This window comes from Oryzias latipes, chromosome 6 (assembly GCF_053564925.1).
Source record: "Oryzias latipes strain Hd-rR chromosome 6, Olatipes_Hd-rR_3.1".
NCBI lineage: Eukaryota > Metazoa > Chordata > Actinopteri > Beloniformes > Adrianichthyidae > Oryzias > Oryzias latipes.
The window spans coordinates 18841595-18867850 of NC_136242.1; the positions used below are offsets into that span (position 1 = coordinate 18841595).

General features: G+C 41.2%; 2 protein-coding genes across 3 annotated transcripts; both read left to right on the forward strand.

The window, feature by feature from the left end:
- Window positions 1–2152: 2152 nt before the first annotated feature.
- pidd1 (p53-induced death domain protein 1) lies at window positions 2153–19593 on the forward strand. Of its 2 annotated transcripts, XM_011476055.4 has the most exons (16): window positions 2153–3102; window positions 3179–3592; window positions 3671–3823; window positions 3917–3968; window positions 4052–4253; window positions 5937–6086; window positions 6175–6348; window positions 6445–6592; window positions 6676–6811; window positions 6898–7048; window positions 7218–7341; window positions 7464–7579; window positions 8825–8932; window positions 9066–9262; window positions 10068–10273; window positions 19456–19593. In XM_011476055.4, the coding sequence occupies exons 1-16, from the start codon at window positions 2457–2459 to the stop codon at window positions 19491–19493; spliced, it is 3015 nt and encodes a 1004-aa protein (XP_011474357.1). In that variant the 5' UTR covers window positions 2153–2456; the 3' UTR covers window positions 19494–19593. The 2 variants fall into 2 exon arrangements, with proteins under 2 accessions (XP_011474357.1, XP_078804792.1); XM_078948666.1 differs by lacking the exons at window positions 8825–8932; window positions 9066–9262; window positions 19456–19593 and having other exon boundaries at window positions 7464–7565; window positions 10065–10192.
- On the forward strand, window positions 19497–26183 carry slc25a22a (solute carrier family 25 member 22a). Its single transcript, XM_023955752.2, has 10 exons — window positions 19497–19648; window positions 19725–19850; window positions 19942–19997; window positions 20543–20633; window positions 21167–21221; window positions 21842–21902; window positions 22113–22257; window positions 22349–22503; window positions 22579–22654; window positions 22775–26183. Exons 1-10 carry the CDS (start codon window positions 19629–19631, stop codon window positions 22926–22928), a joined length of 939 nt encoding a protein of 312 aa, XP_023811520.1. The 5' UTR covers window positions 19497–19628; the 3' UTR covers window positions 22929–26183.
- The last annotated feature ends 73 nt before the right edge of the window (window positions 26184–26256 follow it).

Genomic DNA, 26256 nt, shown 5'->3' on the forward strand with positions numbered 1-26256 from the left:
CACAGAAAAACAATAAAAGTGTTGGTAATGACGAAACTGTGAAGAAACATCCCTCTACAGTGGGCCTATCACTTTTGTGTTCCTTCCCTGAATAAACTATTCATAGAATTAGGAAACAAACAGATCAGGGATACTGGGAAAGGTTATGGTAAGAACACTGAGAGTTTCTTTGGAGCATATCTTGTTATGAAACATCCAATCCAAATTTATTATGATTATTATTACAACACTTTTTTATACAGATTATACAGTACAAAGTCCTGTACATCCAGAAAGATAATAAATAATATGCATATAGGCAGAAATCCAACAATCACATCAAATAAAACCAACAAAAAACCCCAAAGCTGTTTCACAAAAAATACTTTCATACTTTCACATCTATGCTATACACATATAGAATAGACGTTAGAATAATAAATATGATAAATCACAACATTTGTTTCTCATTTTTAGTGAGGTGTTGCCACACAAATCACCTTATTGGTTCACACTAAGGTAATAAAAAAGACAAAAATATATATATATATATTTTAAACGTAGCAAACCCTTAGATTAGTTTATTTTGGATATTTAACAAATGGAATGATGAGGGTTAAAAACATGTCTGCAATTTTTTTTAGAAAAAGGTGATTTTCTGTCTTTTGGACAAATTCAAGATATATTTAGAATATCACACCAAGATTTTTTAGGTTTTCTCCAGAACTTTGTTCGGACCTCTCTTTCTTTCCCAGGTAACCAACCAATCCTACACCCAGTAGAATTCTTTCTTCTCAACTTGAATAAAAATGCCTCCTCCAAGAAGAAATTCCTTTCTCTCTGCTCTGCTATGGCATCGAACCCTCTCACAAGTGAGAAATCTGGGTATCGTTGGGAGGCAGATTTGGGGATTGAACTTGATGTTGAAACTTGGTCAAATGCTTTTGTGTGTACAAAAAAAACATTTACATGTAACAAACTCAGGGAAAACCAATACTGAATTTTACACAAGACCCAATATACTCCACAGGTTTTAGGATTCAACCACAACGCTCATCTCTCTGTATAAAGTGTAAAAACACTGTAGGAACTTGCTATCACTGTGTTTGGCAGTGTCAGTTGATCTCCAGATTTTGGCAAACTGTTGCTACAGGGATCCGCTCAATTTTTTCGTAAATCTTTTGCCCTGGACCCTACTTTGTTTCTTTTAGGCCAGTCAGGAAGGTTGCCTGTGTTACCTGGAAGTATGAGGTTGATCCAAAAACCTTTACACCTGCCTAGGAGATGTATACTGCTACAATGGATACAAGTGAAACCTCCATCCGTTACTCAATGGAAAGTTTGTCCGATGGAACGACTCAGTGCCCGGTTAAAGGGTAACTCCGACATTTTTCTACAAGACGTGGCAGCCTTATCTGGATCACCTCGAGAAATAGCTGATATACTTTGTTAAAGGAGGCTCACATTTTGTATTTCAAAGTAATAAGTGTTTTAAGAAAATATCTCAACATGTTATTCTAACCTAGATTTTGTGTGAACCTTTAACTAGTTAGATATCTGCTGTGCTGTGCTGGTTTGTGTTGTGTTCTTTTCTTACAAAGATAACAAAGTACAATTTAAAAAAAAAGATTAAAAAAATTACAGATGATATTTGAATATAACTTAAACCAGATCAAACCTACTGTTAGAGGAGGGCAGAAATAATTTATCCAGATTAGGTAAAGGATGGTTACTGACACTTATTTATCTAGAAAATAGACATGACACACTCTATTTACCAGGTTCTTAAATGATTAGACCAAAATATACATTTAGTTTCATATATAGAGGGACATTTGTATTAATTTAGATAATAAAACTTTTATTTAAAAAAAAAACAAGGCCTCACATTTTAAACAGTGATGACATTATTGTCACACAGCTAACATTTGTAACCAACAACGCCATCTAGTGTCCGTGTTGAGACAATGCCGCACACGTTTTCAAGTTGACAATGATGTCCCGCCCAGCGTTGAAACTTTGGCGGTGCCTTCACCGTGACGCTTGTTTTTGTTAGACACTGAACAAAAAGAGGGGCGGGACTTTCTCTCCACGCCATTTGTGTCGTGTGCAAACACCCGCCCCTCGCCAACCGGTAGACGCAGGAAATCTAAACGAACCTATAACTGTGACGTAATACCTCTACTTCAAAATCACTTGTTTCATCCGGAAGCTGTGTTTTTCGCTAGCTATGTAACTTTTTCGACAGTTGGTAAGCAAAAGAAAGAATGTAGCATGAAATAAAATGTAGTTCTAGTGTTGGCTTTAAAAAAAAGGCACATTCATTCCGTGGCTGGCTGAAAACGTATGTCGGTAACGGTTACCAGTTATCTTTGTTGCCACAGATTTGACATCTTTTCATCTGACGCACTAATGTAAACTTGAAAAGGACTTGTCAGTCGGCTTATTACTGTTGTCAAAATGTGTGAACTGTATTGATGGAGAGAGGCGGCGAAGGAGACCAAAGTTCTGATGAAGAAGAAGGTGGGGTCCAGGCGGCTGCTCAAAACACGCAACAGAATGAGTTGGAAGATGGAGAGAAGGTTGCTGCACCGGCAGCCAACCCGTTAAGTACACCAACCGAAGCTCAAAGGGAGCGGGGAACACTTTCAAACGGGGCTCAGGAGAATTGTGAGGAGGCTGGAGTCAGTATGTCACGTGATTTGATGCTTAAAAGCCAAGCAGGAGCTTTTGATCCAGAAAACTATGACAAAAGTGCATCTCCCTCAAGCCTTTTGGGTACTTGTGATCCATCCATATCAAACTCTTCATCCACCTCTTGCTCCTTCAGCCATCACGATATGGTGCTTTCATGTTCCTCCTCATCCTCCCATTCTTCTGGCTTGTCTCTGAGTCCACCATTGCCCTCCACCGTGGAGCTCTCGGCTGTGTTGACTGACACGAGACTGACCCTGGATGTGTACCCCGGGGGAGCAGGTGCATTGCCATTGCTATGGGGGTCCATTCCAGCCGAGCTGAGGGGCATCCAGTACCTGAGGCTTGGTTCTGAGGACAGATCCGGGCTGGACGGTGCCCTGAATGTGCTGTCAAACCTGACAGAGCTGCGCTCACTTGCTATCCGGGGTAATATTTCAAAGTATATTTGACATATCTGCAACGTTGTATTCGTTCTCCGCTGACCTGCCTTATTTTCTTTAAGGACACCGTCTGTATGACTCAAAGGGGACGCCTCTGCCTGGCCTCCTCACCACTTTGCCATCATCTGTGTCTTCTCTCACACACCTGGTGCACCTGGACCTCTCCTTCAATCAGCTGTCCTGTCTGCCGCCCTGCCTGCTGAGCCTGCCTCTGCTCTCCTCACTGCTGCTTTGTCACAACTTCATCTCGGCGTTGCCTCCTGAGATATGCCAGCTGTCCTCTCTAACCTACCTCTCCCTCCTGGGGAACATGTTGGAGTCCCTTCCTCCAAGTTTAAGTCAACTGAAGACACTGCAGGAACTTGACGTGTCGCACAACCTCCTGCAAAAACTACCTGAAGAAACCGGTGGTCTGAGTGAGCTTGTAAAGCTGGACTTGTCCCACAACAAACTAAAGCAGCTTCCAGAGAGCATGGGTAAGGGTTTAAGGGTGAGCAACATTTTTAATGATCTAAACCAACGTGAAGATATAATGTTCCTCTGTCCTCTTGCAGGATCTCTCTGTTCTCTCAGGGAACTTGTTATATACAGCAATCACCTCCGTATGGTTCCATCGTGTCTAAACAAACTGCCTCAGCTTAAAATAGATGCACGAGACAATCCTTTGGGAAAACCTCCAACACCTCCTCCTCTCCCTCCTACACTGGGTACAGATTGAAAGAAATCACACGGATTTTTCTCAAATAATTATCTGCTTCACACATTTATCAGCAGAACATTTGTTTAATTCCTTTAAACAGGTCGATCAGTGACAGAAATGCCTGAGTTGCACCTTGGATTTAATCAGCACAGGTACAGCGGGATAGTAACATTAAGAGCCATCTGATCATGTAATGCATTTGTGTCTATACTAAAGATTTGTCTATGTTCCATAGTTTTTGGGTTACTCCTGCTGGGTGTCATGTATTTCTTCCCGGGGGGGCTGAGCTGGTGTTCCCCTGCCGTTGCCTGCTGACAACTACTAGACTGAGCTGGGCGGAAAAGAGGCCAAACAGGAAGTGGGTGTGGCTGGAGGAACACGACCTCCTACTAAGTCGTCCACTGGAACTTCGTCCCCACGGTGTTGAATTTCTGAAGGTATAAATATGATATTCTTAGTTAAATGTATTTATTAAATGTAAACAACAATATTCAACCCAAACTAAATATGGTAAATGGTCTATACTTGTAAAGCGCATTTCTACCTTAGTCGAAAGCCCAAAACGCTTTACACTCTAAGTTCCATTCATGCACTCTACTGCCAAACACTGGCCCCAGGTTTCCACCAGAGGCAAGGTGGGGTTTAGTGTCTAACCAAAGGACACTTCGACACATGGCGGGAATTGAACCTGCAATCTTCTGATCAGAGGTCGACCGTCCTACCTACGGTGCACCACGGCCGCCTGGCAGTGCCCTCCCCCAAAAAAACCTGCTTTGGCAATGTCAACATCACGGAATATAACTTTATTTTCAAAAATAGTTTAAATCTGTAAATTTAAGATAATTAGATATATTCATTTAAAATTAATGAAATGAGCAATATGCATATGATTATTTGAAAAGAAAACACATTTGCTGCCTTTTACCAGTGACAAGCATGTATTTGGCTGCACGGTGGATCAGTGGTTAGCGCCCTTGTCGTCGTCAAGTCCTTTCTGTGTGGAGTATGCTTGGTCTCCCTGTGCATGTGTGGGTTTTCTCTGGGGACTCTTTTCAAAAACATGCTTCAAAGGTTTATGGGTTACTCTAAATGGTCCCTAGTTGTGAATGTGAGTGTGCATGGGTGTGTGTGATTTGTAGTCCTGCGACAGACTGGCGACCTGTCCAGGATGTCCCCTTCCTTCACCCACGAGTGGTGGGGGTCAGGGCAGCCCCATGACCCTGAAAGGGATAAAATGGGTCAAGAAGATGAATGAAAAAAAGAAAAGCATGTATGGTATCTAATGAAAGTTACCTCTCGTTCAAAACAGTTTTTGATTGAAAAAAGCATTTCTCCAGCTCTTTTATTGCAGTGCAGTCTGACATTAAGGTTTAGGTACTTCTAAAATGTGCCTCCTGTGCTGATTTTACAACCAGAAGATCTTCCAGACTAGCTTGAATATGCTTTTATTGTCATTGTAACATCATGCATTGAAAACAATGACATAAAAAATGTCTTTGTACTTGGAGCATGTGAGAATATAAAGTCTTGAAAGAATTTTTGGCTACAAAATGTAATAGCAAAAGTCGGATAATTTTAAATTTAAGCATTCGACAATGCACTTTATAAATTCACTGGCTTGTTAAAGATGGTGACAGACGTCTAAGCAGAAGTGTCTGTTTATGTTGTTGTTTAAAACTGTTGCACATAAACAAATGGGAATAATTTTGTAAATGATAATCGTTATGTGTGTACTTGTGTTTGCTTTGGTAGATCTGTCTGTACCTTCTTTCTTTCTCTTCTTTTTGTCCAGTCCAGAACTCAAAAAAATAAATTAATACAAATTGAGTTTAGTTTCAAATACTGTTAATGCAGATTTTAGGTTTAAACTCTTGTTTTGCCAAAGGAGTTTAAAGCAGAACCCTGATCTGTCCAAAATGAGGGGCTGTCAGCTGTTTGCTTAACTGTTGGACAGCTTGAAGAATCAAAAACAAGAAACAAACTCCCAAAATAAAAATAAGAAAACCAAAAAAACACACTATGACTACAGTTTTCTTTTGTGTGCATAAAAAGAACATTTCAGCTGGTTCTTTTTTTTTTGCTTTTCAAAAATGTCTCACTTCAAGGTCTCTAACTTTTAGCCGGTGGAGGTGTGTGTACCGTATCATCGAAGAAAAAGAAGAGAAGTAGTGGTGCGGAGGTTTGATGGAGAGTTATGGAGTACTTTAGCTGCTGATGTGAGGAGAGGAAGCCAGAACAACTGCTGCCATCCTGGGGGCCATCCAGTCAGGGTAAATATGAAAATCTGACCCCAGAAGAAGGTGTTTGCATCTTCACGGTAATTCAGATGACTGGAAAAATGACCGGTTGTTCTTCCAGCTGGCATGCTGTTCGGTGAGGAGTTTCTCCTGGTTTATGGCGGTGGGCAGACCAGTTTTGGACACTTGCTCCGTCACACCCGCCGAAACCCTGCTGGTTTCCAGCGCTGATCCTGGAATCAAGCTTCACTTTCCTCCTGACTCCACAGCACAGACTCGCTCGGTGACTTTGCAGGTGACATTAGCTTCACGCACAAGCGTTTTCCTGAATGATTCCATTGCGGCTGCAAAAGAGTGTGCCACATTTAGGAGTGATTCCATCCCCCCATAGGTGCTGCAGGTTTCTGAGTCAACAGTCCAGACTCTGTGTGGCGACCCTCAGGCCAGAGTGAGCCCCCTGCTCTGCCTCTCCCAGAATCCCTGCCTGCATTTCCTTCAGCCAGTCAAAGTTCAGATCCCACTCCCATCTGGCCTCACAGGTATTTCAGAACCTGCTCTATTTCAGGCGTAACATACAAACCTAGTGAAATATTAGCCGTTAACATCTGCAGTATTTCCGCAGGCCACACAATGGATCTGTCCTGCCTGCATCTGCTCCACGGAGATCCTGCTGCCCAAACATGGACCGACATTACGTCCCAGGTGTCTCTCTATGTCACCCATCTGTACGCCATCTTCTATATCACCCACTTTTCGTGGTGAGTCTCTGTGCTTTTATTGGAGCTGTTGTTGCTTGACACAACACCCACAGCAGTTTTCCTGCCACTTTGCATTGCCTGCACAGGTACTGGCTTTGGTATACCACACAGCGCTGTGTCAGTGGGGTGGTCAGGAAGGTTTACCAACGCCTAAAACAATTCAAAGTCCAGTTCCTTGTGCTTCAGAGGAGGACTGATCCCTCCCAGGTTCTGCTGCAGTGTTTGCCTACGAACAAGGTAGGGATTATTCTGTTCTGTGCTGCTACTTTAGTCTTCATTGAATCTGGACAGTATTATACAAAAAAACCAACAACTTCACTTTGACCTTTTTTGTTTTACTGAGATTATAATTCACCAATTCCTTTTGATGGCTATCCTAAAAATTGTTGTTGTGGTTCCTGCACAGGTAGAGAGCAGAGTGAAGTTTTTATCAGAGCAATATGATGGCCCCCAACCCTCTGACCTGTGTGACCTGCTGGAAGGCGAGCAGTTCTTCGCTGGCTTTGAGAGAGGTTTAGATATCAGCACAGGTATAAAGTCTCTGTGACTACAAGCTCCTAGAGACATGTGCTGTTTCATAATGGCTTTCCCCAAGCTGCTTGCTTTCACTGTGTGCTGTGAGGAAATGGTGCTTTCTTGGTTTTGTTCCCAGACAGTCCAGATTGTGTCAGCGGACGGCTTTGTTTTGTGTTTTACTCGAGCCTCAAGAACCTGAAGGAGGTGTACATCTGTCCAGTCCAGGGTCAGACGGGACCTGTGAGGGGACAGGTGGGAAGAAACGCAAATGATCTTTTGGATTTTGGTTTCGGGTTGCACATCTTACATTTCCACAACACGTAATGACACCTGACATACAAAGTTTTCATCACCAGACATATTATAGACAAAAAACAGTGCTCATTGTTATTTTCCCTCTTTATTTCTGATTTTAATTCTTTTTTTCACTTAATTGGGCAAACCTGTTTCAAGTTAGTCATGCCATGTTCTTTCACAAATTTTATATAGATCCCCAAAGCGAGACTAAGACATCATCTTGGGTCCATACCTAGAAATAGAAATCTAGAGAGTATCTAGATATTATTTCAGTTCTAATCTTGATAGCATTTGTTTCCATGGATTAGTTAAAAAAAAAGAATTAGTTTAATAAATGTAATCTTCTCTGTGTCTTGAATTATTATCCTGGTATCAACAACAAAAAGATGGATTATATGTGGTTTCTATAATATAAATATCATTCTTGGAAAAGAAAGCTTGTTGTTTGCTGTCTGAGTTCTGACTGTTCATTTTTTCCTCTCAGAATTGTTTTATTGAACTATCATTTCCCTCTTTGAAGTATTTGCCCGCCTTTTTAATGATATTAAAAGTGTGCATTTTCTGTAAAAAATGTTCTTTGAGTATCACTGCTGCTGCAATACTGAATGAATACTATTTAAAATCGAAGATAAAAAAAACATCAATCTTTCAGTTTTTCCAACTTTTTTTCCAAATTCAAATTTCTTTGGTTTAATAGTGATTTAAGATGAAGAAAGGGGGAACTTTCATGAATAAAATTATGAAATGCTTACATCAAAAACAAACAGTTTATTCCTTTTAAGATGGTTTCAAATAGTTGTTTTTAAAATTCAATCAATTTTTGGAGTCACTATTTCAGCTTTTTAAGTGGAGATCACCTTCATTCTGTTCATTTATTTTTTTCCCTAAATGATCTTTAGACCATTTGCAAAAGCTTCTGAAATTCTGTCTCCCAATTACCGGGTTGTTGCTAAGTTACCAAAGTCAGAGAAAAACGACTTATGTATTAAAGGGAACTTGTGATCTTCCAAGATTAACATGATTTATCTTTTCCGAGTAAAAGATCCAGCAGTTTGCTGCTAATTTCCTACAATTTAAATGTACACCATTTTCCCCATATTTCCACCTTGTTTTTAAAGGATGTAGTTATTATTTTGTCTCTTGAATCCAACGTTTTGTTTAAAAAAGCCCCACTGAAAGTGCCTTTCTGCTCTGTTGCAGGTGTCTTTCTACAGAGGAGATATTCCCAGCAATCTTCCAGAGGAAGTGGCCAAAAAGAGGAAAGGACTTGACAGCCAGTGGCTCGCCACGCTCCCGTTAAGACTTCCAGTCAGTTAAAGAAGCATTGCTTTTATTCATAAATCTATTAGCTGCTTTAAGTTATTTTCTCTGTACACATCATATAATCCAGAGATTTTCTTTATTTGTATCGCCGTCTACAAACAACGTTCTTCTCCTTTAGGCCCTAAACTCGGACAACAGCTTCATCTTGGATGAGCAACAGTATCCTCCTCTGAACCTGGGTGACCCTGAGAGCGGTTACCTGACAGAAGCCAACCTGCTGTCAATCTCTCTTCAGATTGGTCAGGACTGGCGTGTTATTGGCATCAATCTTGGCTTAAGTTACCAAGAGCTGGAGCGCATTGAATACAAACACAGGTAGGTAAAAATAAAAGCCAGGCTTATTAACATAAACCTTGCAGAACAAACTTTTTTCCTGTGGTGGCAAATTTAGCACATACTAATATAAAAACATTAAGCAGTCAGGCATGCATTCATTTAAAGTCCTGCATGTTGATAGTGCTGGGATTCTTTTTTTGTTTATATGTACATAATTCATAATTTCACAAATGAATCAAACATTATTTGTAATTGTTTGCTCTTGAGATTCATTTTTGTAAATAAAAAGAAGATAAGAAAAAACCATCTGAAGAGTTTGGAAACGTTTGTCCAGAAAGAGAATTTGGCTTGAAGAATGTGCGTGACTGAATTATGTAATCAACCTGCACGCACACCCAGAGGAAACTTCTGGGAACAGGACAGCGTGAGCTGCTCTGTAACCGGAGGAAAACTCTCACTGCAGGAGAGATTTTTGATTGTTTTAATCTGCAGTGTCGGCCATCATTGAGCCATCTGGGACGCTGCAGGAGATTACACACTGACTGTTGTTGCTCATCTGGGCCCTCCCCCTTCCCTCATGCTCATGACACCCTCCTGAAGGGGAAATCTAACGCATTATGTGAAGTTACATTTTCAGGTTCCAGCTGCAGATTGATGCATTCTAACATTTCTCATGCTATGAAAAGGCACGTATTTCACATTAAGATTTGCTGCTAGAAATGTTGAAAATCTGGTGGTTTGTCTTAAACTATTTCCATATTTATTTAAACAAATCATTTTACAAGTGCATGTGCATCTATTTTTGAAACTCATGTTAATGTCTCGATTGTGTTCATCTTATCAGCAAGAACCTGGGCGCCTTGGTGCTGCACATGCTGTTTCACTGGGCCCACCGGCAGAAGAGTGCGGGGCCTGGGGCAGTGTCCCGACTTACAGCCGCTATGATAGAGAGTGGCAGGAGGGACCTGGCTGAAGAGATTGAGGACATCGTCAACATAGGAAGGAGAAAATACTCGGAGTCGCTGAGGAGAGTCGGCCTTGAAGCAGAGGGTTCGTGTCCCGCTGAAGCGCAGCAGTAGATAAGCCCTCACTGAGTGCAGATGGCAGCCTGTTTACTGTGGGTCACAAGCATTTTGTCTGGCTCTCTGGACTATTATTCCCATTACACAAAAGTCTCTATTTGCAGAGGTTATGACAGCCACCATGTGGTTTCACAACACGGTTGTGGAGGAGGAAGGTATTAAAGCAATTACGTTTACAATAATTTCATATTTTTCATAGAAATCTGGTTAAAATGGTGCAGTAACTTGACATGGTTTTGACTGCAGCCCTGTTTGCACAGGACCAATATGACCTCAGGACTTTTATTATTATTTTTGTAATAACCATCTCCAATGAGTCATGTATGTATTATGTGAACTAAATGGCCCAGGCTTTTCTCTTGATCGCTGCACCCCAAATTATATATGACATTTTAATTTATTTGTATGTAATCCTTATTCCAGATACAAGGCAGATGTGTCTTCTGAAAAAGGTTAAAAACCCGAAAAGATTGTGGGATAAACTACATGCCTAGCATTTTACTATGGATAATATATTTTTTATTGTAAATACAAAGCCTTAGAGTACATTGGATGTCTATTTATTTAATTTAAAAAAATGGAATTTTCCTCCAAAAACACAGAGAAAACTGCTGCAGTCTGAAGCATTGATCACCAGCCTTAAAAATGGAGCAATTTCTTAAAGCTATAAAACTCCTATACACAGTTGGTAGTTTTTTTGAAGAGCTTTCATAAATATTTGGTCGGACAGTGTTTGTACAGTTCGCTGTCGCTTTGCAAAAGTAGCTGGGGATGTCGACCTACAACCTTAATTTGGCGCTTATCCTTCCATCGACCTGCTTTTTTTTTTATCATGCATAAATGAATATTGGTTTTTAACGTTGTTTGGACAAGTGGCTTTTTTTTTTACTGCTTTGTGTTCAAATAGAAGGAGCAAGAGGGACTGAAAAATCTCATTATATGCAAAAACGCGACCAGTTTGGTGCCAAAAAGATGCTTGCGTCCTGTGCCATTGATTCCTGAGAATACATAGATTTATCTTCTTGTCAGTTCAACTTGAAGTCGCTGGAATCATCAAATGTTTGAGTGTTAATTTAAATGTGATTTGAACCTGTGATATAAACTCTGCACTTCTTTGGATTCAAGCATTTTTCTGTTTTTTTTTTTTTTGCATTCATTGATGCATTTAAACTACCCTTCTAGATACTGCATTTCTCTCCATATTTCTATTTTTAAACCCAAGGTCATTGTTTATAAATCGTCATGATGACGTCGCCTCCCATCCCCCATCCCTGCACCTTTTCTTCACGTAGAAAATGTGTGTAATTCCACTACAAACCACTAGAGGCCTCCCTTTTTAAATCCCCTTTCTTGCGTTTTATTACTCCACTGCCAGATTGCTCCCCCTCCCTTTCTCCTCCCCTGTCGCCTCCTCTCCCACCTCCTCCTTTCCTGGACTCCCTTGCTAGTAAAAAACCGGTAGGTTAGCCGCTCCGCTCTGTCAGCCAAAGACGCTCATTTACCAGCACGGACTTCCCGCCGCAGTCAGTGAGTCACTTCACAGGAGACGCGGAAACGGTCCGGTATGTACATAACGGAGATGCGCTTCTCATAAGGTCAAGAACCCGAACGGTGCTGTGGACATTCTCACCTGAGAATCATGTAAATATGGCACATACCATTTAACCAAATGGAAAAAAAGTAAGCATGAAAGGGGAGGTGGTTCCCTTTGAGGAGGAGAGACAGAGAGGAGAGAAAAAAAAGGAAGGAAATCATTTTTTTCTTGGTCATGTGGCAAGTAGTTTTCACTCAGCGGTGGGTGAAAGATGTTAACGGAAACGGCTGCTGTCGTCGGGGCTTTACCGTTATGAAACCGGAGTGATGAACCGTTATACCGAGGAGCGCGCGCGCGAGCCCTAGCATAACATTTAATTCATAAGGCAGGCTCAGACATAACGGTCATGGCGGTATAATGTAGTGGAGCTTTTCTCCCGTTTGGTGGCGGTGGGGGCTTAAAGGACACTCGGCTCGCTCGGTATTGGGTGTTGCCATCGTAACCGAGTCGCATCTGGTCCAGGGACTCCTTCAAGATGCTCTTTCGGCATTGAAGCACCGTCGTGGTTGATGGAATGAAGCGGAAGCAGCTTTGGACCTTTTGACTCGGGCTCAAGGGGGCTGTCAAGTGTGGGTGTGCTGAGGGTTTGGGGTGTCATCTCCCTCCGAGCCCCTAAAATGCATAGAAAACCATATCATCATATTCCTATTCTTCTCCTTTGATCTATTTGATGTGTCTTATAATTCTTTTGTTGAATAATCTTCCTGACACTTCCCACTGCAATTACCAGGCTGGGGACAGGCACAGGCAGGGCACTTATTTGTGCCCCATGGAGGGTACATTTAACTTTTTACGTTTATTTAATGTTTGTCTGTCTGTCCATCCATCCTTACAATTTTTTTTCTCCAGTTAATTTTGGATTTTAGCGAGCCATCACATTTAGGGGGATGTTCCCCCGTGCCTATGAGAGGATGTGTTCTTTCTCTTTACTGGGAGCAGTTTTTCAAAGTATATATCCCCTCACAGAGTCTCCTTATCACCCACATGGAGGCCTCAAACTCCCCCAGAGATCCTCTCAAGCTTACATCTTGTCTTGCAGTGCTTGGTTTTAAAATAGACATAGCTGCATTATCATCAGGACAGGATGGCCAGCAGCTGTAATAAAGCATCTCCACTTGGTCAGAAATAATTGATGAGGTGAGCCATTCTTAGGCAGCTATATGATTACATTGTGAACCTTCCACTAGACCTGCTGAAATTTGATTTGAAACCAAACAGAACTGCCAATATGTAACCCAGAAGTGGGTTAAATTCCCACAGCCAGTTATTGCTAAAAGTCACAGTCGTGCGGAAATGATGTGAAGCTGATTTTGGATTTGGAAATGGTTTATTTCAAGCAATCAAATAAGAATAGTACACAAAAACAATACAATCATCAGTTATAAATTCATACAATGACCTATCAAACTGAGGATAATTAGACATATTAATAAATATTGCTTGAAAGGGAGTGGAAGGAAGCGAACTTATACGATAGTAAGAGACTTTGCGTCTGTGTGAAAGTGTAGATTCTCCTTCATGTGGGTGGATTCCATCAAAGTACGTGGTTAAAAAAAATCTCTTTTATTGTTTTTTCCCCCTCTTATGAGGCTTTTTCAATTCTACGAAATTAACAACCAGTCCTTGATATAATCTGCAATCCTTACAATACTGAATTGTTTTATTGTGTGTAAAAGGACAGCAGGAAATCTGATCTGGAGACCAAACAGTGAAACAAAGCCCCAAATGAATAAAGAAACTGGGCCAATAGGGATGCTTGCCATTTCAGACTAAACTCTAAACCTCTCCTGCACAAAAAGGCCTTTTTCCCCCCTTGTTGCATAGAAGCCTGATATTTGTAATCTGCAACAGGTGATTCCAACAGTACGGTACTGTGCAGCTTTAATGCCTGTAAGGTGAGCTCAAAGTAAAGCTTTTTGTGTACCCTGTGAAGCAGGGCTGTTCCGGATCGCACTCCTCTGGAAAAAACTAAAAAAACTCTTGGAGTTGGCTTTCATGAGCACATATTAAGATTATAATCCAGTTGATGCATTGGAGGGGAAATAATCTGTCCGTGACACTAGAAAATTTCAGCTGTTGTGTTGAAAATAGCTGAGCAGATTCCCAAAATAAACAGCTTTATATTTACAGAAGCCAAACGTTATGAAAATAGAAGCTGTCTTTTCATTTTAAAGGACAATGTCGATATTTGTTTTTGTGAGGGATTAATAAAAATGCATTTTAGCCCATAATAACTCAGACCCATTTTTCTGAAAAATAAAATTTAGTGTATTTTACCACAAACCAAGTGGACCACAGAAACCATTTCTAATATGTTTCTCATCTGTTACACTGATGTCACCATGGGTTCTTATGTTATGGGTGAAAACAATCCAAGCAATTTATTTATTCAAGAAAACTAATAATTTACCTTGTGTACCTCAAAGAACAAATCCAACATCCTCTATGCTTTAGATATGCTTTTGTGAAACAGTTCTGCAGATCCAATCACTGCAGTTTGCTAAACCAGTCTATGAGGGACAGCTGACACCCAACTAACAAGGCGAGTTGTGTGATTTTCTTGTCTCTGCGGTCTTCTCAGCTGCAAAAGTCACGTGATTTTTAGCTAACTATCTCAGAGCTTCCTTTAATCTTTCACTACATTCACTGTCACTCAGAGAGCAAGACGTTTACCCTCCTAGAAATGCCAAACAAGGAGCAGCAGAGGAGCTGTGATGGACCATTCTTGAATTTGCATTGGGTAAAAAAACATACTTTGCATGTTTTTCTATTAATCTATTTGGTTTTCCCAATTATTGTAAAGCATTCATAACAAATAACATGCTTTTTTTTAAAAACATGTCCTGTTTGTGCATTTTCATGGAAATTTGGTGCATATCCAAAGTCATAACACATTAAGAAAGTGACAGAAATTGTGTTCTTTTTGGTGAATTTTAAAAAATTCTGGTGGGAATTTCAGCATGTTTTTAATAATAGCAAAATATGATTGAGTACAAATGGATAACCTTTGTCTTTTCTTTAGCAAAACTGCCCTCCATCTTTGGTGTAGTATTGCACTTTGATGCAAACCATTATACGACCACACTGTCGGACTCTTTTATGAAGGAATTTCATTGCCTGAGCATTCAGCTGAAAGCCCTTGCCTGATAGAAAAGCATTTAAAAAATTACATTTGTTTTTACTTTGATCGTGTTTTGCATTAACTATTAAAACCTGCATTGTCACCACACCACAAATTGTTAACTTGCTTTAGTGTCCAAGGGTCAAAAAGAGAACTGTTATCAGTCTGAGTCGCTGTCGGCTCTCTGTTTAATCAAATGTGTCCTGGAGCTGCTCTAGTCCACTGGCTGGAGTTGTTAAGTTCAAGGTTTTCTCAGAGTTGTGCAATCCCTGATCGTTTACTCAATTCCAGCCGTATAAACCTTAAACATGACCTCCTTTAAAAGGTGTGGGAGGATGAAAGATGCTGTAGATTACTTTGTTTGAGTGTGTTTTGGTCTAATCATTTATGCTTGTTTGGATCTACAGAGGAGAGGTTTCACAGCAGCGTCTTGATGGTTTTTTCGTGATTGTTTTTTTTTTCTGTCTTTATTTCGTGAGTTTTTGCAGTGGATGCTGCACAGAGCGTAGTTTTTTCTGCACAGACTCCAGTTGTCATGACACACAGTGCGGTCGGGGCATGGCTGACGTGCTTGCATGGAGCCAAGCTGACTCGTCGAATGGTGGCAGGGTGGAGAGGGATGGAGATGTCAGCTCTGCTCTGCATTTTCTGACGGCTCCGATCGGAACGCTGCATACATCTTCAGTCAGAGGAGGGAAATTGGCAGACTACGGCCTTTCTTTAAATAAATAACGAAAGACGTGAGGGATGTATCGGGATTGGTGGAGAAAAAGAGATGATCTGGGGCAGAGGTGAGCTGGGAAGTCCAGGAGGGAGAAGCTGAGCTGTCCTGAATCCTCCTCTGCCTTCAAACCCCTGGAGCAGCCAATGAAAACCCTCATCCCTCATCCAAACTAAACACAGCACACAGCTGCAGCATTCAGCTTCAGATAACTGGAAACCTCAACATCCACAGGCGCTGTGTTTTTAGCGAGGCTTTCGTTGAACACGGACGCACTTTGCTGACTTGGGAGTTTCAGTGTAGATATCTGAGGTGGAAAAGCTGTACTTGGGAGTCGTGACTCGTGACTGAGGGAAGGGATGGGGGAGGGCTGGGGAAGGAGTGAGGAGGAGGCGGCGGGTTGCATGTGTAGAGTGCATGTGTGATTGGTGCATGCAGGGGGAGGAGAGAATGAAAGGGGAAATTGGAGGCATCTTCTCATTTTGAGGCCACTCTACCAAAAATAGGAAGTTTTTTTTTTTGCTAGATCAGACATGTTCTCTCCTGCTTCCCTCTTCATTGTCATCTCTGTAGGGCTCTAGTTTCACAATAAAGACACCTTTTGATTAAAAAGTGCATCTTGAAGTGCAGACGTGATGTACAGTGGTTCCAGGTTTGCATAAAATAGTTTCCTTTGTAAATCACTTTGCGTAATCGTCTCCAAATAGAGGGGTATATCGGCAACAAGCCCTCATTTAGGTTTTGAATGGATTACAAGTGCTAAATATTCCTTCAGGCCATCTGCTTCTTTGTGGTGCTCGGTGCTGCTCTTAGCTGGGTCAGCAGCTGGAAGCAGAAAGATTGCTTTCTGTTCTGCAGCTCATGCAGGGATGTCTGCACACCCTTCTACAAAAAGTGTTTGCAGACATCCCCCACCCATTTAAAAAAAAAAAGGGTCAAATCTGTAAAACTTGAAATGCTACACTAACTGGTCACTTTGTTAAGTACACCTAGTTCCAGGTTGGACCACCTTTTGCCTCCAGAACTGTTTCAATCATTGGTGGCATTGATTCAACAAACATTCTTCAGAGAGTTTGGTCCATATTGACATGATGACATCACACAGTTGCTGTGGATTTATCGGCTGCTCATCCATGATGTTAATCTCCCGTTCCACCACATCCCAAAGGTGATTTACAGGGTTGAGATCTGGTAACTATGAAGGCCATTTGAGTCCAGTGAACTCATTATCATGTTCAAGAAACCAGTCTGAGATGATTCCAGCTTTATGACATGGCATCTTATCCTGCTGGAAATAGTCATCAGAAGATGGTACACTAAGGGATGGACATGGTCCGCAACAATACTCAGGTAGGCTGTGGCGTTGAGCCATGCTCTACTGGTATTAAGAACAAGAAATAAGATACAAGAAACCCCCCCCACACACACACTATTACACCACCACCAGCCTGAACTGTTGATACAAAGCAGGATGGATCCATGCTTTTATGTTGTTGACGGCAAATTATGACCCCAGAAATAGAGACTCACCAGAACAGACATGTTTCCAATCTTCTACTGTCCAGTTTAGCCTGTGTTAATTGTAGCCTCAGCTTTCTTGTTCTTAGCTAACAGAAGTGGCACCCTCCTGCTGGTCTTCTGCTGCTGTAGTCCATTTGCCTCAAGGAAGGACATGTTGTGCGTTCAGAGATGCTCCTCTGCAGACCTCGGTTGTAACCAGTTGTTATCTGAGTTCCTGCTGCCTTTCTATCAGCTGGAACCAACTTAAGCCTTAGAGATGGCTTTGGTGAAAATTCAAGTAGATCAGCAGTTTCTGAAATACTCAGACCAGCCTGTCTGGCACAGACGACCACGCCACGTTCAAAGTCTCTTCAGTCATCTTTCTTCCTCATTCTGATGCTCAGTTTGAACTGCAGCAGATCATCTTGACCATGTCTACATGCCTAGATGCATTGAGTTGCAGCCGTGTGATTGGCTAATTAGAAACTGGTGTTAATAAGCAGTTGGACAGATGTGCCTAATAAAGCGGCCAATTATATTACTGTGTAAATCCTTCCATAGCAGGGATAGCCGACCTGGACAAAAAAAATGGCACTCTTCTCTTAATATTTTTTTGGAGAACCTCATTAGGTGGTCCTTGCAGTCAAAGAATTTTCTGTAACTGTCAATGCCACTTTTGAAACTTTTAACAGGTGTATTTAAGAGCAAACTGCTCCAACCATCTCAGTTCAGAAGGTTGTTTTTGGCAAAAGCATGGTTCAGCTCTCTTTACAGATATTATAGGATTTCAATCGGAGCTTATAGGACACTTCAGAATATTCAGCTGTTTGCTCTTAGCCACTCTTGGGACTTAATAACTGTTTGTTTTGCATTCATGTCCTGGTGGCCCAGCCCAGGGAATCCGGTGGACCTTCAACTTCTGGATAGCTTATAGTTGTAGTTACAGGAGCTTCCGTCTGCTTGGAGATGATCCCACGGTTTTTCCCTTAAACATGCTTGTTTGCTTTACTTTTTTTATTTAAGCAGGATGGAACATTTTGATTGGTATCTGATAACATTGCTGTCTGCTTGGTGGAGTGCTTCTCCAAAGGTGTTCTGTGAAAGTCCACTGTCTTCTTCCAAACCTTTCCTGGCTTTTAGAATGATTATATGGCATGTTGATGCTCTAAAAGACCTCAAATGTCAGACAGAATTTTTTCAAGGTCTTTGTCCTCACACAATTCTGTCACTGATCCACCAATAGTTATCTTTTTTTTTTTTTTACGATAATAGCTGCAAAAGTGGATTTCAGCCAAATGGAAGCTTTACTAAAATTACAGAAACTGTAGAAGAAAAATTTCTTGTTGAGATCTTGGAGACTCAGAGTTGCCAGAGCAACCTATTTTTTCAAGTTCACATTTGGATTGCACTAATGAAAAGGATATAATAATAGGCCAGTGGGAATAGGAAATGGGTAACTTGTGTTGTCATTCCTTCATCGGGTGGTGGGACCTAAGCTTTGTGGTTGGATCATTTCTCTCTTGTCCTGTTTATGTGTCTAACTTTTTTATTGATGGCTTTTCAACAAACTGAGCGATGATGGGTCCTAGTTCAAACATGGATAAATGTAATCACGATTTGATGAAAAACAGAATAAAAGACTCTGAAACCTTTAAAAAACCTCTTTTATTTACTCATGCTTTATAAAACCGTTTCAAGAATATGATACCTTTAAATGAAAATTCAGAATTTTATTGATAAAGACTTAAATTCCCCCCAAAGCGAATGAAATGAAAGGATCTGAAAACTCTTATTGTAAAAAAACCTTAATGTTTCTTAAAAAAACAAACAAAAAAAAACAATGTTTGATTCGCAGTTGTGAAAAATGAATACAAAATGAGAAAAAGATTGTTGTTGTTTTTGATATGGAACAGCAGGCCTCACATTTAAGCTGTTTAAGACTTTATCTGGATTGATTTGCAGACTTTCAGTTTTCCCAAGTTAAAGAGCTTCTTATTCAACCCTATTCTGCTGATTTGGAGTTAACAGTTGAACCGAGTTTATTTGTAACCTCATACTATAAATACGGATCAGTGAAGAACATTCCTCTGTAAAACTTAGCAATAAATGCTCCGTTTGAGTTTTGGAGATGCTCAGATTTGCATTGGGAGTTTTTCTTGGAGTGTTTGAAATGACAGCTGATCTTTTTTTTTCTTTCTTTTTGCTTCTTCGCAGAATTACTTGAAATAACTTCAGCAGCAAATACAAATTAGGAAAAAAGTAGACCGTTCTTCTTAATCCTGCCTGGATTTCAAACCCAACTAACTAAACAAGCAGAAGAAACAAACAGAAGCTGTGAGGGCGCCAAACAAGAGCGTTGACCTGTGACCATCTGAGCCTCAAGATAAATGGCGGACAAGCAGATCAGGTAGGGGGGGATGTTACTTTCAAAAGCTTCAAGCCGTCTGTGTACAGAGTGCTTACGCTCTTGTGTCTTCTTCCAGTTTGCCTGCCAAATTGATCAATGGGGGGATCGCTGGCCTGATTGGAGTGACCTGTGTCTTTCCCATTGACTTGGCTAAGACTCGCCTGCAAAACCAGCAAAATGGATCCCGCCTTTACACCAGCATGTAGGAAATGTTTGTCTGCAACTCCCAGAACTTTAAAAGCTTTTGGTATTGCTTGACCTCACAAACCATGTGTGTTTTTGTTGTGCTTCAGGTCAGATTGCCTTATTAAGACCATTCGGTCAGAAGGGTATTTTGGGATGTACCGAGGTAAGCTAAAGATTTGGGAGGAATTTTGTGGTTTTGAAGATCTTGTACTTTAAAGTCCCACTCCAATCATCTTTTGGGCTATTACGATTTCGCCATTTTCAGCCAAATTAATACAAAAAACTTTTTTCTCTTGGACATAGTTTCTGCAGTGTTAGTAGTTCATTAGAAATTTGCCTCTGAGTTGTGGGTGGGACTGTTGGTGTGGAGCAACCTCGCCCCCTTTACTACCCACATTGTGGAGGGAAGCAGGGGGCTTGTGGGCCCGTTCAGCATATTTTCTGTCATAAATATGATTTTTTTTAAATAGCATTTTTTTAATCTGCTCCTGATTCACAACAATTAGAATAAAGAAGTACTGCAATTTAAAGCTTCATTTTCTTAATATATGTCCTCTATAATTACAGAAATGCCGGCTTTAGTCTCACAGCATTACTGCTTTTATTTGTATTAATCAAACATCTCACATAAAGGGGTGTGTCTGCATAGAAAAAAATCCACGCTAAACTCCTTTTTTCCCTTTTCCTTTTCTCTTTTTTTTCTTCAAGGAGCTGCTGTGAACTTAACCCTGGTAACGCCAGAAAAAGCCATCAAATTGGCTGCAAATGACTTCTTCAGGCAGCACCTCTCCAAAGATGGGTGAGGCACGAGAGGGCTGACGGCTTGACTCCCACAGACCCGCTCCTCCAGTTCTGACACGTTTACTGACACTGTTTACTAATCAGCTAGCTGTAGTCCCACCAAAGCTCCATGTTGTCCTTTCCTGTCATCTTGAGAGCACAGCGTTCCACGCTGGTTTTGGTAACGGCTCTTGCTAAAAGCAAAGCGTGTGTCTCAGCAGTAGTCCTGTCCGAAATCCCGTTTACAATGTAGCACACGAAGGCATCACATGTCCGACATCATCCAGCACTGCTGAGAGCATTTTCCCTCCCTGAACACTGCATGCTTAGATAAACCTGAAACTTTCGGAGACATTTGTTTCCGTCTCTATGGTGACAAACACAAAGGCTGATGAATGATTGACTTGTGTTGCTGCTCTGCAAGTAAATTATTAATCTGGTCTCATCGCGGGCGTGTGGAAATAGAAATCCAAGATTAGCATCACCGGAACTTTGAGAAAATTATGGAAAACAGTGTAGCTAACGCCTCTTGCTGTTTTTTTTTTCCTTTAGAAAACTCACTCTGGTCAAAGAGATGCTGGCTGGCTGTGGGGCTGGAACATGCCAGGTGAGTGAGGAAGGTGCTGCTTTCCCTCTGTCCATCCTAAAATTTCAACTTCAACTCATTACTGTATACTTGCTCCTTGTTTCCTTTTGCTGCTGCCTCATTTGGATTTGAATGCATCCAGAATTAGCCTTTAAACCAAACTGTAGTTTGGAAATGGTCTCATGTGTGACTGCGTGGTCTCCTGCGATACTCTGTCTTAATGAAGGGCTTCGGATCAGAGTAATGTCCTGTTATGTGGCGCCTAACGTGAGTGATCAGGGAGTGCACGCTTGTGCTCAGAGTCTGAGTCAGATGGAAATGCTGGTTGTCAATGAGGGCAAAGGCTTCAAGCTGCAGGAATGTGATTAGATTAAGTGTAGAAGACTTTGGATTAAGATTGCACCTGTGAACATGGTCGTCTCACTCTTAATCCAGTTAACCAGTTACTACTGAGTGACTATAGAGGAAAACAAGACGTGACATAGAGCTAATGGATGCCTGTAGGTTTACACTCCACACAATCACAGCTAATCAGCCCTGACATTCAAACAACATGCTTCCGCTGAAGAAAACATTTGCTCACGGCGTGCACACTGACACACCGACTTTTAATTATTATTTTTTGCGTTGTCTTTTTGCAGGTTATTGTAACAACTCCTATGGAGATGCTGAAAATCCAGCTCCAGGATGCTGGAAGGATTGGTAAGACTAAAAGAAATACACTTTTCAGTCACCTGATGGAGAAAGAGTGACCCCATGTGGCCATGTTTTGCAGTTCAACCCCCCCCCCCTTTTTTTTTTACATTTTTATAATGCATACAAGCGATCTTACAATATATCTATTTTGAAGTCTGGGATTTAATATGGGATTTAAAGTTCTTCTGGAGATAAGATGGCTCTTTTGTGCTGCAGCTGCTCAGAGGAAACTCATGCCAGAGACGGTTGCAGCTGGAACCGTGGAGACAAAGTCCCCCACAGCCATGCAGCTCACCAGGCAGCTACTGCAGGAAAAGGGCATTGCTGGGCTTTATAAGGGCCTTGGTGCCACTCTGCTCAGGTGAGACACATTTGGCAATGTGAGTCTTGGACCAGCAACCTTTTTTTTGTTTCCCACTCATTTATCTCCGTCTTGTTTTGTCTTTCTCCAGGGACGTTCCCTTTTCCATCATCTATTTTCCTCTTTTTGCCAACCTGAACAACATTGGTAAAAAAGACGTGGATGGCCCCGCTCCTTTTTATGTCTCGTTTATATCAGGCTGCCTCGCGGGGAGCACGGCAGCCGTCGCTGTCAACCCCGTTGATGGTGAGCTGGGGGGCTGCAGCAGTCCATGCACTGATGCTTGATGTCATATACTAACCTTAGCTCATTGTTTTGCAGTAATAAAGACCAGACTGCAGTCCCTGAACAGAGCTAGCACAGAAGACACATACAGTGGAGTGACTGACTGCATAAGGTGACCCCATTGTGTCTAGGCTGCTCAAGTCTTGAGTGCTCACTAGAATCCTTTCTCTAGAACGTGACAAATGCTGCAAGTATTTTATAAATTTTCTTTCTTTCTTTCTTTGCTCTCCAGGAAAATCATGCGCAACGAAGGCCCGTCAGCTTTCCTGAAGGGGGCGTATTGTCGAGCCCTGGTCATCGCCCCTCTGTTCGGTATCGCCCAGGTGATCTACTTCCTGGGCGTCGGGGAATTTATCCTCAGCTTCATGCCTAAAAAACACGACTAAAGAGCACATCCTCTTTGCCTTTTCCCCTTCCACGGTGCATCATTTTATCCACCCATAGAATCCTTTTATCCCAGTCATTCCTTGACCAATCCGTAGGCTTTCATTTAGTTGTGTTGAATGTTCAAAAAAAGTTCAGGAAGGAGCCTTTGTTAGCCAAGATGCCTGCAGTGGCCCACACCGTTTCCAGGATGCTCCCTGGAAAAGAAGCCACGAATACCCAGTTGAACATCTTAAAGGAATATTTGACATTTTATTGCTGTTTTCCTTATTTCTTTTCATTTTAAACATGTGAATGTTGGGTTTTCACAGTAGATGTACCCCCCCTTTTCTGCTGCCCTTCTGCACCAAGACATGAAATCATCAAGCTTTTGAATTCTTTTAATCCCACAGGAGGCGAGCCTATTCAGTTTGAAATAATAATTTGAAAGGAAATTGTATATGAAGAGCACAGTTTTCACTTAGAAAGATATTTAAACATAAAAGTTCTAGTGGAAAATTAAAAAAAAAAGATCAAGACTCTATGTCTTAAAAATAATCAAACACAATGAACTTAAGAAATGTGTTTTATGCTGAAAAGTGTTGATGTGATACCAGCAGAATCTTAGTCATCCATCGTGAGAACCACTTTCCTTCCTGTACAGGAAATGGTTCTAATGTAGCCACCTCAAGCAGACTTTGATTACTTTGGCTTTTAAAGTAGATCAGGTTTCATTTGAGATTTAAGAGCTACCACAATCTTTTGACGTCTCGACTTCCTGGTTTCCCCTCAGGCTAAAGCTGTGATGTGCGATGTTTTGTCTGCAGACAACACAGTCCCAATTGTTGAAGTCTGATGCAGAATCGCACAGAAAGCATCTGTGGGGCAAAACTGGTCCGATTCTAATCAGTGTGGTCATAGAGGGGGGGTTACATTCATGGCTGCTGTGACAAAGAAATAGCTTGTGTCCATTTTTCTGTATTTACAAAATAGAGCTTGAAGTCATCTGGTGGAATTAAGTATCTTAAACTTATATCTAAAAATGGTGAGAACAGTCATCCAGTGTGATGCAAATACATCTAAAGTCCTTTTAGACCATTTACAGACAGAAATATTTATGTTTACAGATGGGGTCTTACTTCTTTTTAATGCTTTGTCCAAACTTGAATTCAGTGACAGGACCCAAAGAGCTAATGAAAATCTCTGCGTATCAGAAGATCAAACCTTTGTTGTTGTAAGCGTCGTGTGATTTCTCTTTACCAAACCCTCTCTGCTTCGTTTGCTTTGGAGGTTTTGTTTGCTTTAAGCGGCCACTGCCGTATCTTGTTGATGTATCACAACAACGCCGAAACCTTGCCATGGCTTTATCTCACCACAGATCAAGGTGACCTTGATGAGTAGAATCCAATCAGATTCCTTCCTTTTGCTCCCCACCGGTCAAGCAGTGGGGCTGCTTTGTTGACACTCATAGCAACTTTGTGGTCGGGAGGGAATTTCATTTATCAATATTCCTTTCTGCTCATCAAAAAAAAGCACTATATATTTGTAGCTGTCTGATTTTTTTTTTGTGTCAAACTGTCCACCTGAATTTTATTGTACATATGCAGATGATGTGAAATGTGTTCTTGTTTTTCGTAAACTATGGCTTATTTGCACACCTACCTCTCCCCTTCCTCTCAAATGTTATGTTCAGTGTGGGGATACAGAAGGAAGGAGCAAAAGCTCGTCCAATGATGTGAACTCAAATGCAATGTGATGTTTTTTTTTGTTGTTTTTTTTTAACGTATGCCAACAGCGGCGAGGTCTTAGGTTGCTTTTGGAGACGCCATTTTCTCCAGAGCTTTTAGTTAACTAATGAGTAAATTAATCACAGGACCAAAAAAAAACAAAAAAAAATCTTAATGCTGATAGGAGGGCAGTTTGAAGTGTATGATTTATAAAAAGGACATGAAATGTAAACGGTTGACAGGCAGGCTGAGTGGATTTAAGGTGGAATCAGTCTGTCTTTTTGGTGCCGCCTCTTTAAGGCAAAAGCAGAAACTGAAAGCCATAGTTCAGGGAGGGGGCAGTTACTTACACCTCCAACTATGATGGAACTACAGGCCAGTTTTAAAGAATCTGGGGGGAAAAAAGGCCCACCTAGCTCCACTTTATAAATGACTATAGCGTTTTGTTGATGATCCAACTTGGTTTCATAAATGCTGTGCTTGTGATCACGATGCCTTTGTGTTGTTGACATTTTGGTTTTCCAGTCCTTCCACTTCTCCCTCTGTCTGTCACAGAGTCTTTTTATCCGATTTTTGCTTTTATTGTTAAATTTTCATATAAATGGTTTCTCCTCAGCTGTGCTTTTTACCAACTTTGTGCATTGGGTTATGTGTGTGTGTGTCTGATTGTGTAGTGCTGTAGTTAACGTGCAGTTGTTAGTGACGCTGCAGTATTTTTCTCTTTGCTTTTTTGCTGGGTGTATTTGTTGCAATCACGTGCAGTTTGCTCGGTCTGGAGTCTGTCGCTGCAGAATGCTGGATGCAGGTCAGCACATGGGGGTGGGGGGGACAAAAAAAACCCACAAAAAGTTTGATATGGAGTGTAAAACAATTTAAGCAAGCACAAAAGAATGACTTCACGTGAGAGAATACTTTGAAAATCACTGGAAGCCCGTGTGCTGACTTGCAGACATGAATTATTTCTGTCAAAACGTTTTTCATTTCTTTTATCCACATGGTAAAACCATAGGGCTGAGACTTTCTGGTCATTATAAAAGCCACAAGAGAGATGTTACCCAACATCTGTTGGACACAAAAAATGTAGAACCCGTACATAATCTATGTGAATCAAATATAAGAATGTAATGTAGATATTAAGAAATGTATTCCAGTTAAAGTGAAGAGTTTATTCAATTTTTAATCTCGTGCTTTACACATTCACTGAGGAATTAATGACCCAGATCACTGCTATGCAACAAATCAAGGCCGCAGACAACGCTAAACACAACAGTCAACAACAACTCGTATGACCAATGCAACTGGGGGAGCTTGGAGGTCTTTTTGGGATTTGAGTTCACCTCAAGCCCCTTAGTTTTCTTCCTCCAAGAGGAAATGTGCAAGACGCACTTTAAATCAAGAACCCCCTGCTTTCCACTTACAGAGTCTGTGTGACATGGCGGGTGTTAGTGAGTACACGTGGTGGGTGACGGTTGTTCTGGAAACGCCATGTTAAACAATATTATTGTGTTCTCTGTCACAATTTGCTGTTCAATAAACTGACTGTCCTTTGAAGCGCCTGGTCTGAGCTGTTGTCTGTGCAGAAGGTCGGGCATCCCTGCAGCTTCCATCAAGAGGCAGCTATTTT

Bases quoted from the DNA above. Each gene is read 5' to 3' on its own strand.
- pidd1 (XM_011476055.4), top strand. From the start codon at position 2,457: ATGGAGAGAGGCGGCGAAGGAGACCAAAGTTCTGATGAAGAAGAAGGT. The intron at 3,969-4,051 runs GTACAGCGGGAT...TATGTTCCATAG, and splicing joins CTTGGATTTAATCAGCACAG to TTTTTGGGTTACTCCTGCTG. The intron at 4,254-5,936 runs GTATAAATATGA...TCTAACTTTTAG, and splicing joins ACGGTGTTGAATTTCTGAAG to CCGGTGGAGGTGTGTGTACC.
- slc25a22a (XM_023955752.2), top strand. From the start codon at position 19,629: ATGGCGGACAAGCAGATCAG. The intron at 19,649-19,724 runs GTAGGGGGGGAT...GTCTTCTTCCAG, and splicing joins ATGGCGGACAAGCAGATCAG to TTTGCCTGCCAAATTGATCA. The intron at 20,634-21,166 runs GTGAGGCACGAG...TTTTTCCTTTAG, and splicing joins CAGCACCTCTCCAAAGATGG to AAAACTCACTCTGGTCAAAG.